The sequence below is a fragment of the Podarcis muralis genome, chromosome 2 (assembly GCF_964188315.1).
Source record: "Podarcis muralis chromosome 2, rPodMur119.hap1.1, whole genome shotgun sequence".
In the NCBI taxonomy this organism is placed as follows: Eukaryota; Metazoa; Chordata; class Lepidosauria; order Squamata; family Lacertidae; genus Podarcis; species Podarcis muralis.
The window spans coordinates 13,838,991-13,858,596 of NC_135656.1; the positions used below are offsets into that span (position 1 = coordinate 13,838,991).

The 19,606-nt window shown below is 44.7% G+C and overlaps 1 protein-coding gene across 2 annotated transcripts in view; it reads left to right on the top strand.

Annotated features, from left to right (window-relative positions):
• The window catches only part of ANKRD52 (ankyrin repeat domain 52), a 61,943-nt gene that overhangs the window by 31,545 nt on the left and 10,792 nt on the right, over positions 1 to 19,606 (top strand). Inside the window, exons 12-28 of one of the 2 annotated variants that reach the window (XM_028710069.2) lie at positions 486 to 603; positions 2,007 to 2,075; positions 2,818 to 2,958; positions 3,816 to 3,893; positions 4,719 to 4,830; positions 6,967 to 7,038; positions 7,966 to 8,167; positions 8,352 to 8,439; positions 9,208 to 9,325; positions 10,556 to 10,775; positions 11,188 to 11,275; positions 13,594 to 13,677; positions 15,247 to 15,392; positions 15,501 to 15,583; positions 16,280 to 16,362; positions 18,108 to 18,199; positions 18,393 to 18,469. In XM_028710069.2, coding sequence (XP_028565902.2) covers positions 486 to 603; positions 2,007 to 2,075; positions 2,818 to 2,958; positions 3,816 to 3,893; positions 4,719 to 4,830; positions 6,967 to 7,038; positions 7,966 to 8,167; positions 8,352 to 8,439; positions 9,208 to 9,325; positions 10,556 to 10,775; positions 11,188 to 11,275; positions 13,594 to 13,677; positions 15,247 to 15,392; positions 15,501 to 15,583; positions 16,280 to 16,362; positions 18,108 to 18,199; positions 18,393 to 18,460 — 1,862 coding nt within the window. In that variant the 3' untranslated portion in view covers positions 18,461 to 18,469. The remainder of the gene's footprint in view (positions 1 to 485; positions 604 to 2,006; positions 2,076 to 2,817; positions 2,959 to 3,815; positions 3,894 to 4,718; positions 4,831 to 6,966; positions 7,039 to 7,965; positions 8,168 to 8,351; positions 8,440 to 9,207; positions 9,326 to 10,555; positions 10,776 to 11,187; positions 11,276 to 13,593; positions 13,678 to 15,246; positions 15,393 to 15,500; positions 15,584 to 16,279; positions 16,363 to 18,107; positions 18,200 to 18,392; positions 18,470 to 19,606) is intronic. The other variant, XM_028710057.2, reaches the window with a different exon arrangement.

Sequence of the window (19,606 nt, forward strand, 5' to 3'; positions counted from 1 at the left end):
CCAGAGTCGGTCACGACTGGACCTAATGGTCAGGGGTCCCTTTACCTTTTATACATGGATAGTGCCAAGGCTGGACTGGCGATTGGTTGTTGCTGCGAAAATACATAGGGGCATCTTTTTCTCTCCCCCCCCCCTTATACATAGGGGCATCTTATAGATGGAAAAATATGGTATTTGCCTTTGAAATCCTACCTGACTTCCTAGATTTAGGTTTGGGTTTATAGAGCTGGTATACTGCTGGTAAGGAACAGTGTGGTAGGAGAAATATAAATCATTGAGGACCAGAATGTGCTCTTCACTGTCTGACAAGTAACAAGGCACAGAAGGCCCATCAACTGAACAATTGAGCTCTGCACTTGTGAAGGATTATTGAGACATTTTAGAAATCTGAACTCCAGATAATAAACTTCCCATGGAAACGCTGGCCGGAATCATGGACTTGACCATGAACCTTGACCAATTCCCTGCTGTTTTCTGATTCACAGGTCAGTTGTACAGCATCGTCTCTTCACTTAGCAATGAGCATGTGCTGTCTGCAGGCTTTGATATCAATATGCCAGATAACCTCGGGAGGACCTGCCTCCATGCTGCTGCTTCCGGAGGGTGAGTTGTCAATCAGTTTGTTACTTAGGCAGGATATTCTTCAGAACTGATCTGCATTATTTTATTTTCCTGTTGCTTATTCCTATCTCACTGACTACCTTTGGTTAAGTAAAGAGGAGGGAAAGGTTAAAAGACTGTCTGGCTTTGTTTATTTCTGTTTAACTAGAACAGATTCAGGTTTCCATTGCCTTGAAGTACGGTACAGCTGTGGTGGTGTAATCAAATTGAAGCTCTCTTCAAATCCCCAGTGTTCAGAGCTAATATTGGGAGATTCCTTGTTTGTGTGAAGTGGAATTTCCAGTTGCACTTCAGAACAAATATGAGAGGATTTGCTTTGATCCAGCAAACATACTGGACAGGAGAAAAAATGTTTCTCATCATCACTGGAGTAATAGAATCCCCTGCCTGCATTGCTATCTTTCCCAGTTGCTCTGGACAAGGGGTAGTCAACCTTTTTATACCTACTGCCCACTAATGCATCTTTCTTGATGGTAAAATTTCTTCACTGCCCACCAGTGCTCGATGGAAGGAGGATTCAGCTTGTGCCATAGAACCCACTACCGCCCACCTAGAATCCTGAAACACCCACTTGTGGGCGGTAGGGACCAGGTTCTAGACAGGGATCTCCATCCCAGCTAGAGGATAAGCCACACCCACAAATATATAGCGCTCTTGGGAACTGTGCTCTCAGGACAGCATTTTCCACGGATGTGGAACAGCCACAGTTAGTTAAAATGTGTGCCAGCAAAATTGAAGCTGTTATACTTCCAAAGTGTACAAAAACCTGGATTCAGGTTGACCCTGCATGTAAATATAAAAAAAGCCAGAGGGTATCTGTGTGCTTCTTGTCTAGCGGCTACCGTTTTGAATCTCCAGTCTATATAAACAATTCACTCTGCATTCAGGCAGACCCAGTAGTCTTGGGTCAGTTCTCTATTTTTTTTAGAGTGCAATCACATTGTTCAAATGTATTCTATTTTTTTATTTGACTTCTCGAGTGGGCACTAGGACACCACCTGGTGGGTGTTGTCTTGGTCCATTTGCTTGAAGAGGCAGAAACAACGACATCCTTGACTTGGAGGGCAGTTTATGTTTTCTGCTCTAAATAGGACATACTTTGCTACCACTCCGCTAGCCCTTTAATTTTCTAATCAGTTGGTAAAAAGCAAGCTTGAGTGAATTGTGTGCATTTTCTGTTTTATCAAGCCTACATCCTTGACTGGAAATCATCCTTGATCTTTTCTGCTATCTCCTTCCTAAGAGATTGCTTCCCCCCTGTGCCTTTAAATCCTCCTGAGGCTTCCCACCTTGTAAAATCTCTCTACTTTCTCATTCTAACAGCCTCTTTTGTTTCAATCACATTGTTCATGTGTATTCTATATTTGTTTTTGGCTTCTCTGTAGGAATGTTGAATGTCTTAACTTGCTGTTGAGCAGCGGAGCTGACTTGAGGAGGAGAGATAAGTTTGGAAGGTAAATGAAGAGCACCATGCAGTTTTGCCTTTGGGCAAGGAAAGACTGTTGTTCAGTGGCATTGAAACCTGCCCAAAGGCTGTGAAGGCCTTGCACTGTGTTAACAGGAGACTGCTTTTATAAGTGTGACTCAGTGCTTATTGCACTGAGGATGAGCTTAAGGTGCTCACTTGCAGAAATGTTTTTGCTCAACCAAAGCTCAGTGCTGCTCTGTTGGGAGCAGCTGAATTAGAAGGAGAGGGATTATACATTGCTTTTCTGTTTGTTAATGCAACACAACATTAGCAAGAGCCACTGATGCACTGGATGACGTGTCTGCTTTGAAGGTCGCAGTTAACGTCCCTCTTTGGTCAGGGACTCATAACCTCAGTCTTTGTTCACTATCTGTAAAATGGCATTTGCAGAGGAACCCTTAGAATGTGGCTTTGAGGGTGAATGCTCTACATCACCCGAAGAACTTTTTGTTAATGAGCGATATAAAGTGGGCGTAAATAAAAGACATAGTAGATCAGCTGGGATGCAAAGGACACGTCGGCTGAGGACTAGCTCAGGACAACACAGCAAACTAACCCAGGTTAGATCCATGCAGGACCAAAAGTTGACATATTAACCCAACGGAGCCTACTCTGTTAACAGATTGAGGAAATGGAAACTCTGAATCACATTCATTGCTTACAATGCTAACATATTAAAAGGTGCTTTGTGTTTAGTAAGTGCCTCAAATCTCGTTTTTCCCATCCAGGACTCCTTTGCACTATGCAGCCGCTAATGGCAGCTATCAGTGTACGGTGACATTGGTCACTGCCGGAGCCAGTATTAACGAAGCTGACTGTAAAGGCTGCACCCCCTTACATTATGCTGCTGCTTCGGACACTTACAGGAGGTAGGAGAAAGGGCTTGCGGGGGCTGGGGGGAATTTGCCTAACATGGCGGCAGTCAAGTGCAATTCTTTCACTAGAAAGATCTGCAGTAGATGCAGTATTTTTCTTCTCCCTTTCTAGCATTTTTGTGGGTAAGTGTAGCATTAAAGCCCTCACTGGAAATATTGTGGGGGGGGGGAATAATTAACTGGTGCATTCTGGTTTTTTTGGGTTTATTTAAACAATGATTTAAAATGGCAAGGCTCAACTTTGAGGCTTTTATCTAAGAATCATGGTGCTACCTGCCTAAATGTTTAGACGTTAGAAACCAAAGTCAAAAATGGCAATAGAGAATTTATACTTCAGATCTTATTTGGGGTGTGCATGACTTTGCTTTCTGCTGTTGCAGATGTTTCAGACTTTTCCCTGTCTGTAGAGACTTAAGAACATTTCTCCAAAAATAGTTAAAGTTGAAATTCATCTTGCACTATGCCTTCTTGGGCTAGTGAAGTTACTTAAATGTCTACAATCCTTTTCCTACTCTCCTGTGTGATGCCAGGCTGATGAATGATGACTTCTGAAAGGTAGCTCAGGCTTATGGCAACGTCTTTTTTCCAGATCATATTTTGCTTCTATGAATTTCATAGATAAATTCAGTCGGAGCCACTGAGGTCATCAAGCTTGAACTATACTGGCTCATTGTAACCTGTCCTGATTGACCAGTTATCATGCACATTTCCCCCCACAAATTTATTCTTGCAATGGATTTCCACATGTGGGATTCCTTTGAAAACTGTATGCAGTACTTTGTTACGTGTTCCTGCACAGTCCCTCTTCTACTATGTCTCAGCAAAACTGATCTAGGCTTTCACTCTTGCAGAGCTGAGACTCATTCAGGAAACAGCCATGACACTGACGAGGAGCCACTGAAGGAGTCACGACTGAAGGAGGCAATCTTGTGAGTAGCCCGTCTTAACTTGCCTTAGCATACAGCTTTAGGAGCTCAGCTGCCTCCACACACATGTCTTTTACCAACTAGAGTGACAGTTTGAATTTATCACCTCACTGCCAGTTTTTAAGTGACTGATTGGGCTTGGGCACTGGCCATTGTTAGGGGGTTCTGTCCTATTATTGTGACTTAAATCAACCAGCAGTTGGGCTTTTACCAAATCAGCGTGGGACACAGTCTCTCCAGGTTTTCTTTGCTTCTCCAGCCTCATCTTTAAAATGCACTCCAAACCTTTTAAGAATAAAAGATGCTGTGACCTTTGTTCATCTCCCCTCACCGCCTTTTTATTATTGAAACTGAATTTGAGTGGATTTTTATAAAGTGCACAGACATCAGTTTAACATGGAGAGGGGAGTTCAGTAACTGCTTCTAAATCTTACATGTATCATACTCGCACTGGGAAGTGGTTGTGATGCAGGGAAGAACAGTGGAGTTTCTTTCTACCAACTAGGGCTGCCATATTTCCAAAAGCGAAAATCCAGACACAAAAGTTGGTTGTTGTTTTTTTGAAGGTGTATTTGAGCTGCCAACATACGTGCCATACAAGTTGGGTCGAAAGCAATGTTTTACACAGGGCTGCAGCTGTTCTTCTTCTGTCAAACTCTGTGAATGAGGGGGATCTCCTTTCTTCATTGAGAGTTGTGGCTCCTGCAGCACAGTTGCTAGACATTTTAATAAGAAACCACAGCAAAGGCTGTTTGCGCAGCAACATTTAGGCCCTTCACATGCATCTGATTCAAGGCATCTGACCTAATCTACTCACATCTGCTCCAGTTGTTTAGAGTTCTTGTTGGATAATGGTGCTGACCCCTCTCTCCGGGACAAGCAGGGATACACCGCTGTCCATTACGCAGCTGCCTATGGCAACAGACAGAACCTTGAGTTGGTAAGCTCGAATTGGGATTGGAGGAACTGGGTCGTGATTTTGGAGGGGAGACTGAGGAATGAATGTTTCTGTGGAAGTTTGGAAGAGCCATACTCTGGGGTGCAGCCTTCATTTGTAGTCACAGTCAACTTGATGAAATAGGCTCTCTTGTTGAGTACCTTGCTACTGTGCACCTGGTCGCTTTGATGGAATTGAGAGCCTGTTCTGAATAGAAACTGGTCACGTTCCCACTAAGCCAGGGTTTGCAACTTGTTAACCATGATGGGCATGAGCAGTGTATTGGTGCATGCAGCTCAGGTGCCCAGATTTCATTCCTCCCTTTGGTCAGGTAGGTGCAACAAACCAGAAGTCTTGGCTTAGCCTGACAACCTGCCCTTTTGGTTTCTTTTCTGCCTAAAACAAGCCATGATACAAAGCCAAGGTTTGTTTTTGGCTTTCCAATTTCCACGAATTGTTGGTTCTGACATCAAAGTAAGCCAAGGTTCATGGTTTGTTGCTCCCAGTTGGACAAAAGGAGGAGCGAAATGGTAGAGCTTGAGTTGCAGGCATTAGCATTTACCGTATTTTTCGCCCTATAGGACGCACTTTTCCCCCTCCAAAAATGAAGGGGAAATGTATGTGCGTCCTATGGGGCGAATGCAGGCTTTCGCTGAAGCCTGGAGAGCGAGAGGGGTCGGTGCGCACCGACCCCTCATGCTCTCCAGGCTTCGCACACCTCTCCGCAAGCAGCGGGAGCCCAGCGCTGGGCTCCCGCTGCTTGCGGAGACTTGCCTGCATGCTGAAGCCTGCGCGCACTCAGCTCAGCGCGTCCAGGCTTCGCGCACCTCTCAGCAAGCAGCAGGAGCACTCCCACGGCTTGCAGAGAGCTGCCTGTTTGGGGGCTGGGGTCGGGGGAAGCTCGAGCTTCCCCCAGCCCCGCGCCTGGGGGGGAAATAATTTTTCCCCCTTTATTTCCCCCCAAAAAAACTAGGTGCGCCTTATGGGACGGTGCGTCCTATAGGGCGAAAAATACAGTACCTCTTTAACATTATGGGTTAAACATGCAACGTACCTTGACTTAGTGTTAGGTGCTAAAGCAGCCATTGTGTGTATATGTTGTGATAGAACATCAGATGCTATATAAGCTTTGAGGATCTAATCAATCCTCTCCAGTAGCACAAACAGGCTGTTTACATGGAAACCAGTTTTAGCAGGGAGCTGCGTATGTCTAGGTCCAGGGTGGAGGGCATGGCAGGAGTTTTGGCAACTCAGCTGTTGCCTTAAAACCTCTCTTGAATGGTTAGATGGATATCAGTTTTGCTTAGGATCTGAGTAATAGCTTTGCACAATCAGTGTATGAGAACAATGTGATCTTTCTCGCTGACGTGTGTGTGTGTGTGTGTGTTTGCAGAAAATGTTAATGCCCCAAATGGCTTTTATGAAATAGACAAAGTAATATCTATCAATAAATTGTGGCTGATCCAAGCCCCCAAACAGCATAAAACAGTGCCTATAAAAATAAAGGCAGCAGCAACATAATAATTTGAGCAGCAAAGAAATAAGTAAACACAGTCAAGAGCCCACCGGAGAACCAACAAATTAGCACACATCTTGCTCTATAAAATGCACAGAGATAAAAATGGTCTTAGGTCACATCAATAAAAATAGTGATTTCCAATGGACATTAATCTGGTATTACAATGACTACCCATTCTGTGTACTTACAGTGGGGGAAACCACTTAACTGCATTTCATATATTCAAATGTGTGAAATACTTTTTTTTAGCCAGAGTTTAGTCTCGGCATAAGAATTCTTAATGCCTCAAGGTGCCTTAACAAAGATAGCAAAGTAATACTGTTACCGTTGTGCTACTGAGATACACTTGGAAAGTGTATTGGCATTCCAATTTTGAGTTTTAAGCATTTGAGCATATGATTGCGGTTGTCTAGATTGCACTTCTAGACTCAACAGCCCCTCAAGCTTTTTTTTCTGCTTGGTAGTCCTGTGAATGCATTTGGGGGTTGGTGGAATGCTAATTTCCTGCCTGGGGAAGCTAAAGACTGCTGGCATCATTGCTGCTGCGGGTTCTGGAGGCTAGAAGAGTTATACAGCATTTGAATGGACGTGAATGGACATTGTGCCTTTTTTGATTGTAGCTCCTGGAAATGTCTTTTAACTGCCTGGACGATGTGGAAAGCACCATTCCAGTCAGCCCTTTGCACTTAGCTGTAAGTAAATCTATCATAAATCTGGCTTTGCAAGGTTGTGGGCTGTGTCTTGGGACTGTAAAAAAACAGCAGCTTGTACAATGAAAGTGAATGCTAAAATCTAGGCCAGGGGTCTGCAACCCGCGGCTCCGGAGCCGCATGTGGCTCTTTTACACCTTTGCCGCGGCTCCGGGGCGGATACTAGCAAGGGGAGGAGGCGCATTGTGCGCCCCGACACTCCCCACTGTGGCGGGCGCTGTACTGGCTGTGATGTTGCATGGGGGCGGTGCGTGCGTTAGTCACGCACCGTCCCGACGTCACCTTCCCGCCCGCCCGCTACATTGTAAGGGGCATGTATGCTGGTCACTGCATTGAAAGGGGGCATGTACGCTGGTCACTGTTTTGAAGGGGAGTGAAGAACACACACACACACAAAAAGGTAGCTTGTTAATTTAACGTTTATTTCTATGAGGAGGAGTAATTCTGAGGGGTCAAACAAAGAAATAATAAAAAAGTGACAAAAAAGTTATTTTTATAATGACGAGGATGACATTGGGCCCTCATTATTAATTATTATTTACATCAGGCACTGATTGTGATTTATGGTACACTGGGGCCCTGATTAATTTTCTATGTCGCAATGGTTTTGCGGCTCCCAGTTTTTTTTTCTTCGGAAACGGGTCCAAGTGGCTCTTTTTGTCTTAAAGGTTGCAGACCCCTGATCTAGGCAAACGGCAGCAAGTTGACTCTTTCTTGGTTCGTTTTAGGCTCAGTCACACTTACTAAGGAGTGAGTCCCATTGAAATAATGTATTTATTTACTGCTGCTTGGTGGGTTTTTTAAAAAAATATTTTAAAAAAGTAATAATGCTTGGGATTGCACGGCATGTACCGTAGGCAAAAAGAGGCAAGCCATGCAAAATGAACTAAAGACTGATGTTGCTTCCAGGCCTATAATGGTCACTGTGAAGCCCTGAAGACACTTGCCGAGACCCTGGTGAACCTGGATGTGCGGGACCACAAAGGGCGGACGGCTTTGTATCTTGCCACGGAGAGGGGCTCCACGGAGTGCGTGGAGGTGCTCACCAGCCATGGTGCTTCTGCTCTTGTGAAGGAGAAAAAGAAGAAGTGGACTCCCCTACATGCTGCAGGTGAGGGCATGACATTTCCTTTTCTCAGATGCTTGCTTTCCTTCTCCTGACTGCTGTTGCAAACAGACCTTGAGCACACAGTAGGTTTTTGCGGAAATGGCAGTTTGAGAAACGATTAGAAAAAGGGAAGTTGTGTACATAGTACTATTTCCCCCCCTAGTTCTTCCTCTTACATTTCTTACAGCTGCCTATGGGAACACCGATTCCCTACATCTTCTCATTGACAGTGGGGAGAGAGTCGACATCACAGATGTCATGGACATCCATGGACAGTGAGTTTTTCCATTGGCTTATATGTTCATCGTTCTGCGTGTTTGGGCTGGAAGTCCTTCCTTCTGTTCCTGATAAGTTCTTTTCGCTCCTCAGGGGTCCCAAACGGTTATACAAATACATTCTAATTAGAGTCGTACCTTGGAAATCGAACGGAATCCGTTCCAGAAGTCCATTCGACTTCCAAAATGTTCGAAGACCAAAGCGCGGCTTCTGATTGGCTGCAGGAAGCTCCTGCAGCCAATCGGAAGCTGCGGAAGTCCCGTCAGATGTTCAGCTTCCAAATAGTTTGCAAACAGTCACTTCCGGGTTTGCGGCGTTTGGGAGCCAAACGTTTGGGAACTAAGCTGTTCAACTGCCAAGGTACCACTGTATAGGAGCTTCCCCTCCTTTGTGCAAAGCCATGAAACAGCAGCTTTCTCGTAATAACCTACCCACCAAGGCCTCTTCTCTGCCACTTTTATGTTCCTCCTTCTCCAATAGCTGAGAATAGCACTATGGATCCTGATGGCTCCTTCTCCTTGATTTGCAAGAAAAGTCCTAAACGACACCTAGCCCCACTCCTGGCTTTGCAGCAGCCCTTGCTCTGACTGTTATTTCTTTTTAGTACCCTACTTGGAATTGAAGGCAGCCCTGATTCTGATTTTTCTCATTCTAATTGTTGGGGTGCTGCCTCTGCACCTTTCCTTATCAGTGGAAGACCCTTAGGCCTCTAAAACGGGGCCGAGTCAAATGTTGCTATGCCTGAGCCATTATTTCTTGCCTCCCAGAACCCCGTTGATGTTGGCGATCATGAACGGCCATGTGGATTGTGTCCACCTCTTACTTGAGAAGGGATCCACAGTGGATGCAGCAGACAGGAGAGGCAGGACTGCACTGCACCGGGGGGTGAGTAGAAAAGCTGCTACTGCATTCACAGGCTATAGTAACATAGCCTTGCAGTGAGCACTACATGTGCTGGCTGCACAAGGGAAGGAGAACCAGTGGCCTTTATGGTGTTTCTGGAATCCAGCTCCCATCATCCCCAAGCCAGCCTGAACAGTGACTGGGGATGATGGGAGATGTAACCCAACAACCTCCATAGGGCCGCAGCCTCCCCCTTCCTGCCCTAAGTTGTCCTTCAATAACTTATGTTGAAAACCGAATTAGAGACTTCATCACAGAACATCCCAAAACTTCAGCCAGTCAGAACGCACTGGCTCATCACAGTGGCCGGATGATACTGAAGGTACCATATTTTTGGCTCTATAAGACTCACTTTTTCCCTCCTAAAAAGCAAGGGGAAGTGTGTGTGCATCTTATGGAGCGAATGCAGGCGTGTGGCTATCACAGAAGCCAGAACAGCAAGAGGGATTGCTGCTTTCATTGCGCAGCGATCCCTCTTGCTGTTCTGGCTTCTGAAAGTCAGAATATTTTTTTCTTGTTTTCCTCCTCCAAAAACTAGGTGCGTCTTGTGGTCTGGTACGTCTTACAGAGCAAAAAATACGGTATATCCTAGGACCTAGACCACGGGTGTCCAAACTTTTTTCAAGAGGGCCAGATTTGATGAACATACGTGATTGATTGAAGTTGTTAAGCTTTGCTTGCAATTTCCCCCCAAAGTTGTTTTTTTTCTTGCGATTGAAGTTGTTGAGCTTTTCTTAGGATTTTACACCAGCAAATAAACTGCCACAGTGGCAGGATTAAAAGAAACAGCGGGCCGGATTAGGCCCCCGGGCCAGACATGCTTGTCCTAAACTGTTGGCAAAGAACTGCATGTGCCAGACAGAAGCATTTCAAGGCACTTTGGTTTGGGAAGTGAGGTTAGAACAGGATGAGAGAGAAAAAGGAGAAATATTTTTCAGTTGTTTACAAACTCAGGATTTGCTCTAGTAAATAATTGGCTATTGGCTGATGGTATCAATTTACAATGTCATTAAAAACCCTTATAAGTAACAATTGACTGCTGTGTCTGTCTTTGCCATGTCGTAAGCAGATGTCCTGCTGGTTTCAACGTGCCACTAAAGAGAAGCGCCCTTTGCTATCCTGGCACTGCCAAGATTCCTTTATAACCCAGTGTTATCAGTATTTGGCTTGGGCACATTCTTTCATCATTCACTGTTCTTTGCTCACTCCCAGGCTGTGACTGGCTGTGAAGACTGCCTTGCAGCACTGCTGGACCATGATGCCTTTGTATTGTGTCGGGATTTCAAGGGCCGGACCCCGATCCATTTTGCCTCGGTGTGTGGGCATTCCGAAATCCTGAGGACCTTGCTGCAGGCAGCGCTCTCTACTGACCCTCTGGACTCTGTGGTGGACTATAGTGGCTACTCACCAATGCACTGGGCTTCTTACAGCGGTACGAGTTATGCCTGATTCTGATTGTTCTTTTCCTGTGCCAAGGCAGAGAACCAGTCCAACCAGGGTTCTGTTCAGTAGGGCCACTAATAGGATACTCAGCGTGTAGCGAGTACACAGCTCTCTACATATTCTGAGTGCAGAACTTGGTGCTGCAGAGAACACCACTCTGAGAGATGCATTCCCCTGCTGGAAGTGGATGTCAGTCTGTTGCAGCCTGGCTCATTAAAGCAAGCTGCAGAAACTCATAGTCACCACCTTCCCAGTTTATGGCTGTTTGTTGATCTGGGAGACGGCCCAAAGGGTCTTTTCAAGTCCTTGGGCAAAGGCACCTCTTGATTCTGCTCATCATAATTTCATGGATGTTGAAGGTCATTTGATAATGCCGTCTGCCTCTTTTCTCCCTTTGCCAGGGCATGAAGATTGTCTTGAATTGTTACTTGAACACAATCCATTTGCATACCTAGAAGGAAACCCCTTTACTCCATTGCACTGTGCGGTGTAAGTCTCAATTGGTCCTTTGGAGGGTGGGACGGGGTGTGGAAGCAAAGACCAAAGTGGATGTTTGCTTTTGTGATGAGTGGCTGGACTTCTGTGTTTCTAAATAAACTATCTCAAAAGATGTACAGTGGTACCTCGCAAGACGAATGCCTCGCAAGACGGAAAACTCGCAAGACGAAAGGGGTTTTGTTTTTTTTTGAGCTGCTTCGCAAGACGATTTTCCCTATGGGCTTGCTTCGCAAGACGGAAACGTCTTGCAAGTTTGTTTCCTTTTTCTTAACACCGTTAATACAGTTGCGACTTGACTTCGAGGAGCAACTCATAGCACGCGGTGTGGTAGCCTTTTTTGAGGTTTTTAAAGCTTTTTGAGGTTTTTGAAGCTTTTCCAAAACTTTCCCGACACCGTGCTTTGAAAGACGAAAAAAATCGCAAGACGACAAAACTCGCGGAACGAATTAATTTTGTCTTGCGAGGCACCACTGTACCTTAGGCCTGGAGCCTAAGTGATTAGTTCAAGAGACCCTGTTGTTAACCATATACTGCATTCTTAATGAGCCTCCATAACAGATAAACAACTAGCTCTGCAGTTTGCCGTGGCTTCTCCCAGACTGCGGAGCATCTAATCTCATGAAGTGCTGATTGTTTTTTACTAGAGATCCTTAGCCCCCTCTTATAACTATAGTTTCCCTCCCTGGGTGCCATCACAGGCAAGCCAGTTTCAAACTGTTTAAATTTGGAGCATATTCACACCCTAAATGTTATATTCTAGTTAGATCAATCTTGACTCTGGATGTTTTTCTGTGGATGCAGTTTTCATGGGAACCGCTAGAGGGCATGTCTAACCTGCAGAGCTCTTCCTTCACCACAAGCAAAATGATGAGTCAGTTTTAGCAATGTTAGGCTTTCTCCCAGAATGTGCAAGCTTTACAGGGAGTGGGTAGCAGGACCGAATAGCAGACTGCTCTGCTGACCTAGTTCTTAGCTCTTACTTCGTTTGTTCTACCAGAGAAGAGAGTTGAGGTCAGGATACCAAAGTTGTACCCCTAGTTTTGATAGTGTGAACACCTAGAAGGGGTCGTTGTCCCCAAGTGTTGTGGTCTCTCTGGATTGATTGATTGATTGACCGTTCTAGTCCACCCTAACCTAACAGCTCAGAAATGTGATGCAACCGCCTTAAAATACTATCAAGTCTCCATTACATCTAGCTTAGCCTTGACCTCTGAAAGCCAACCCAAACCAGTAGGTCTTGAAGTGGTTTTGAACAGTGTCCAGGTTTACATTGGAAGAGTTTCCAGGGACAGGTAGTTCCATAGCTGACAGAAGTCACTGAGAATGCTTTATTTGTGTTTTAATGTTTTTTTTGTGTGTTTTTACGGAAGGAAGATCGGCAAAAACATTTTTTCCTTGTACAGTGGTGCCTCGCAAGACGAAATTAATTCGTTCCGTGAGTTTTGTCGTCTTGCGATTTTTTTCGTCTTGCGAAGCACGGTGTCGGGAAAGTTTTGGAAAAGCTTCAAAAATCACCAAAGTCTTCAAAAACCTCAAAAAAGGCTACCACACCGCGTGCTATGAGTTGCTCCTCGAAGTCAAGTCGCAACTGTATTAACGGTGTTAAGAAAAAGGAAACAAACTTGCAAGACGTTTCCATCTTGCGAAGCAAGCCCATAGGGAAAATCGTCTTGCGAAGCAGCTCAAAAAACAAAAAAACCCTTTCGTCTAGCGAGTTTTTTGTCTTGCGAGGCATTCGTCTTGAGAGGTACCACTGTACATTTCAAGTTATAAACAGCATTGGAAAATAAAAGATCAGCAAAGATCACAATTCCAGAGCAGTTTCTTCCTTTGTTTTTCAGTGGCTGTCTCCAAGGCTACCTTTATAAAACTGCTTTATACCAATTCTGATGGTTTATCTGTCGTAGTCAGTTCTGACTGCCACTGGCTCTCTAGGGCTGGGGAACCTGTGGGCCCTCTGGATATTGCTGGACTACAAGTCCCATCTTCCCTGCCCATCGACCATGCTACCTGGGGTTGCTGGGAGCTGGAGTCTGACAACACTTGGTGCGCCGTAAATTCCCCATCCCTGCCCATGTGTCTCAAGGAGAGGCCTTTCCCAGCCTTCCTGCCTGAAGTCCTTTTTAAGCAGAGATGCCACAAATTGAAGCTAGGATCTCCTGCATGCGAAGCATGTAATTTGCCACTGAGCAATAGATGTCCCCATACATGCCGTATTCTGAGCTGCCTTCCCTTTCGACGAACTGCAGAAGAAAATAAATCCAAGCCACATTAGCTCATTTGCTTCTTCCATTTTCTTCCTTTTGCAGAATTAACAACCAGGATGGCACTTCTGAGATGCTTGTGGAAGCATTGGGTGCCAAGATTGTTAATAGCAGAGATGCCAAAGGAAGGTGAGTGAGTGTGCAGCCTTGCTGATTGTCGTTGGTGGACCTTCTAGGTATACGGTCCCCTCCGAAACTCATCAGTCATCAATGCCTAGGCCATTGTTAGGATAGAAAACTTTGCTTCAAGAATTGACAAAGATGCTGGAGGAGTTGTTAACAAGGTGCAGATGAGGAGTCCCTCACATTAGCAATGTCAGGTGAGGCTAAACTGAAGCCTAAGGTAAAGGTAAAGGGACCCCTGACCATTAGGTCCAGTCGTGGCCGACTCGGGGGTTGCAGCGCTCATCTCGCTTAACTGGTCATGTGGCCAGCATGACAAAGCCGCTTCTGGCGAACCAGAGCAGTGCACGGAAACGCCATTTACCTTCCTGCCAGAGTGGTACCTATTTATCTACTTGCACTGGTGTGCTTTCGAACTGCTAGGTTGGCAGGAGCAGGGACTGAGCAACGGGAGCTCACCCCTTCATGGGAATTCGAACCACCGACCTTCTGACCGGCAAGTCCTAGGCTCTGTGGTTTAACCCACAGCACCACCTAGTTACTACTAATTTGGTTCAGTTCCCTACATTGCAGCCAGTTTCTTAGGGTGGAAACAGACATTATGGTGGTCATAAAAAAACTCTGGCCAAAAGTCAGAAAAGTCTTGTTATTTAACCAACAGCCAGTTAAGCGGAATGAGGGCGGGAAAACCTGAGTGTGATGGTTTCACATAATAACACCTGCAGCATGTTATTGAGCAGAGAGAGAAGCACAGCTTCTAAAGAGTGAAAGATGTTGCTTCCTTTGCAAAGTTCACAAAACGGCACATGCTGGAAAAAGTTGCATTGTTGCTCACTTGACGATGTGACAGGCACTGCTCAAGCTATCCCTGTGAGATTTGGGCAGTTACATTTCACACAGCACTAAAAATTGCAATGCATATGTTAGTTGGGGTGGGGGATTGCTTTCCTAGTGGCAAAATGCTGCTGTGTTATTGCTGGGGAAATAGGACATCCCTGTAGAAAAGGTACCCTGGGAAAATATTAATTTAATAAGTTAAATCAATAATGATGATAAAAGGTAAAGGGACCCCTGACCGTTAGGTCAGGTCGTGACCGACTCTGGGGTTGCAGCACTCATCTCGCTTTATTGGCCGAGGGAGCCGGTGTATAGCTTCCGGGTCATGTGGCCAGGATGACTAAGCTGCTTCTGGCAAACCAGAGCAGAGCACGGAAACGCCATTTACCTTCCCGCCGGAGTGGTACCTATTTATCTACTTGCACTTTGAGGTGCTTTCGAACTGCTAGGTGGGCAGGAGCAGGGACCGAGCAACGGGAGCTGACCCCATCACGGGGATTCGAACTGACGACTTTCTGATCAGCAAGCCCTAGGCCCTGTGGTTTAACCCACAGTGCCACCCGCGTCCCACAATAATGATGATAACAGGGTCTTTAAAAGGAGTATTAGCTGCACTCTTGACTGAGTGAAGAAACAATATTCTGAAGAGGTGTTAGTTCAGCAGGAATAAAGGTGGAATTTGGAAGAATGCCAGGGTCTATGCTTGTTAAAGGCATTTGGGTTTTTTTTTCATTCCAGGACCCCCCTTCACGCTGCTGCCTTTGCAGACAACATCCATGGTTTACAACTGCTTTTGCGCCACCAGGCTGAGGTAGACGTGACTGACCAACTGGGAAGGACCGCTCTTATGATGGCTGCTGAGAATGGCCAGACCGCAGCAGTTGGTGAGTAGAGCATCCATTACATTTATGCCTCCCTCCCCCTTTTTCCTTTTTACTGAAGTATGTCACAGTTTGCACCAACTCTCACTTGGCATCTCCACCTATTTTCAGAGTTTCTGCTGTACAGAGCAAAAGCGGATCTAACTGTGCTGGATGTCAACAAGAACACAGCTCTTCACCTGGCCTGCAGTAAGGTAAATATCCAGGGAGGACCTGCAAGCGGTATTCCCCCACTCCTTGCACCACCCACCTGTCAATCACCTGATTTCAGGTGATTCAACTTCAATGGAATAATGAGTGCATTCATATTTGAAAGGAAAAACCGGGAGCATGTCCTGAGGGCATTCCAGATTCTTCCTTAATTAAGCAATTTTGGAATATATTGCCTTTCTCTGTTGCTGCAGGGCAGTTAAAAAAAAAGACAATTAACTGTACCAGAGGCTGGGAAGGAAGAGCCAGAAGCACTTAAACTGCGTGCTCAGAATTCTTCCTTTCCTCATGGGTTTATGTGTCCTGCACTTTTTTATTTCTTATATTTCTATGCTGCTTTTCATTCAAATGACATAATGGAGCATAACAGAACATCGCAAATGCAGCATAAATCATATAGAATAATTAACAAATCATCAGTAAAACAATTACAATCTATAAAACAGTATTTAAAAAAGCAACTAAAATAAAAAGCTGAACAGCACAGCTACAACAAAAGTTACTCCTTCCCATTTACAAGCTTGCTCTAATTATAACGACCATAATTTTGTCGATTTGCACATGGCAAGCCATACTTAGATGGAATTTGTGCGTGGAGATTGGGGAAGGGGTGTAGCTTAAGAAAGGCACCTGCCTTCCAAACGAATCATTCCTTTAAATAAATTATCTTTTCTTTCCAGGGTCATGAAAAGTGTGCCTTGTTGATTCTGGGGGAAACCCAAGACCTTGGCCTTATCAATGCAACTAACAGTGCTCTGCAGATGTGAGTATTTGTTCAGCTGGTGGAAACGAGAGACTGTTTGGTTCCCCCTGCCTTTCCTTGTTTTCCTTCTTACCAAGTACATTCCTAGCAATGAGACAAGGGTAGGCATCTGGTTAGTCGGCCCTAAAAAAAAAAAAAAGTCTTCTGCATTTGGACGGGCGCTCTACATCTGTGAGTAGACATGGAAAAAGAAAAGCATTTATTTTGATGCTCCTGGTCTTAAAGATTTTCACAGCCAGGGATGTGGGTGGTGTGATCTCATGCCTCACCTATCTTCTTTGGAGATACTCAGTATATGAGCTTTCATGTATGAAAAGGGGAGGCTAGGCTAGCTGACAAATCAGAACTCTTGTTACGTAACTCCTCAGTGTTGGGGAACTAAGAGATCTTCTGTTGGAAGTTTGTCACGGAGCCCTATTATCAGGGTCTGAATAACCTCAGCACACTAAGCCTGGGAAGTCTTGTGCTTGGTTGTATTTATTTCTTTAAAAAATTCTTTACTACCTTTGCAATCATTAGGAGCTCAAGCCAATTAATAGTAATATAAAAATCAGGTGGGTGTGCTTGTTGCTTAAGATAACAAAGATAACTATACAGATAGAAAGTTACATATACAAAAGTAATACTAATATACTGCATCATGGTGTCTAGTATCAAAAATCTGAAAGGCTTGATGAGAAATTTTTAAACTTTGAGACTAAAACAGTGATGGATTGCAGCCTGGTGGACCTCCATTGGAGAGAAGGTCCCTCTGCTGCATCACCACCAATTCTGTGAAAAAGATTCTGTTTACAAATTCCCAGAGCAAAATTTCCCACAGAAGTGTAATCCAGAATCGTAGTTTCCCTAAAGAACTGAAAGGTGGGTAGGGGGGCTCTTAATGCCCTATGCTTTTGAAAACTATTGGAATGAACACATTGCAAAAAGCAATTTGAAAAGCCTTTCCAACTTTCACAGAACATACTGCAGGATGAACTACAGATCTATTTGACCCACAGAATTAAATGTTTACATCAGGCATAGGCAAACTCCGGCCCTCCAGATGTTTGGGACTACAATTCCCATCATCCCTGACCACTGGTCCTGTTAGCTAGGGATGATGGGAATTGTAGTCCCAAACATCTGGAGGGCCGGAGTTATTGGTAAAACCTATTTGGTGTTTCGCAACTTTCTGACCAGTTGCAGGAGTTTAGCCAGACCTAGCAGAGTACACGCAGAATCCACGGAAGCAATTGGCAACTTGGCTGCAGACAGGATAGACGAAGCAGGAACCAGGAACTTGTAGTTAGGTGTTTATTATATACAGTGGACTATTTACGGGAACAGAACATGGATCTTTCGCTAGCTCTCTCTGACGCGACTCACAACTCCTACCCTGATACAGAACTCTGAACACTGAAATACTGAACTAACACATCCCAGTTAGTAGGCCATTAATTCTCACTCCCTTTAGAGAGCTTGACCAATCAGGGAGCGGTCTCCATGTCTCTGTTATCACCAGGCAGACTAACTCCTTCAGATTGCCTTCTGGCTGGCTGCCAAACCTTAATTGACTGCGTGAGTAGCTGCACATACACAGTTTCCCAACAAGAGTTTTACGTGAAAATCCTCTGATACATTCCTCTCTTGGAACACGAGTCAGATAAACTTTGTGAATGCCCTCATTTCCAAGAGACGCATTTCTCACTTCCTCTCCCAAGGTTCATCCAGTAATGCCTTTCCTTTTCTCTTCCTGCCATTCACAGGCCGCTCCACATTGCAGCCCGGAATGGACTGGCCTCTGTTGTTCAGGCTCTGCTAAGCAGAGGTGCCACTGTGCTTGCTGTGGATGAAGAAGGTGCGTATTTTCACACCTGGAAGCCCTTCCGGATGAGCGGGGTCAGAGGCTCATGTATATATGTTGGCAAAATCTGTTGAGTCTACATGGGCAGGCTGGTTGGAGGGGGGTGTTCATGTTTACACACGTTCTGTATTTTTATTTGAAATGGTGTGAGACCATCTCCTTCCTGTTCCCTTTCCATTCACTCCAGATGTCATGCTCTTAATCTGTTGGCTGGTGGGTTGGTGGTGTTTGTGTGACACAACACAGTGCAGCTGAACCAGGAATGTATGGCTTTTCAATTATTTTTTTTAACACTTTCATTGCTGGAGGAAGGTAGCCCTTTATAGAATTTGAGCAATCACCGAGTTCCATAGGATTACGCTGATGGCGCTCTAAAAATGGTTATCAAAGCAGGATGATGAAATTTCAGAAGTTTGATGTACAGTGGTACCTTGGTTCTCAAACTTAATCCGTTCCAGAAGTCCATTCCAAAACCAAAGCATTCCAAAACCAAGGTACATTTTCCCTTAGAAAGTAATGCAAAACGGATTAATCTGTTCCAGACTTTTAAACACAACCCCTTTAACATGAATTTTGCTATCTAAGGAGACCATTTAACCATAAAATTAAAGCAATAGTCAATGTACTGTACTACAAAATAAATAAGACAGTATTGTAGATGATTTAAAAATTTAATTATTATTTTTTCCTTACCTGCACTGATGATAGTCATTGTTTGTTTGTATCAATCAACCAGTAGCTTAACTGGGTTCCACATAGTCACAAAAACAAATTAACCGAAAAAACCTCAAAAACGCAAAACAAATAGCAAAAACAAAAGCGCCAAACTTAATCCGTTCCGGAAGTCTGTTTGACTTCTGAAATGTTTGAAAACCAAGGCGCAGCTTCTTATTGGTCCTGGTGCCCAAGAAACAATAGCCGACATCCGTATTGGACATTTGGCTTCTGAAAAACGTTCAAAAACCAGAACACTTACTTCTGGGTTTTCGGCGTTTGGGAACCAAGGCATTTGAGAACCAAGTTACCACTGTATTCCATTGGTCCAAAGAATCCCTTGACACTTGTGCTCTGTTGCAGGTGGTTGGTGGGGTAGGAAATGTGAGCTTCAACCACTGAGGATGCGCAACAACCAGAACGTAACATTTCCTCTCAGGATCTTAGAGAAATGGTGGCCATCTGTAGGGAGTTCCTGTGCTCTGTCTGAATGTATCTCTTAAGCAGGAGTTGTGTATACAAAGGGGGCATGGAAATGTATCCACAGAGTATGATCTCTTGAGTGAGTCAGGTCACGGGCTGAGTTTTACCACTCCTTTTTACATACAGTTGCTGTGCAGGTGGTGTTTGGATAGCACAAAGAGTAGTTTGCAAGGAGCTTTCACATAGTCAGTGTTCAGAGTGGCA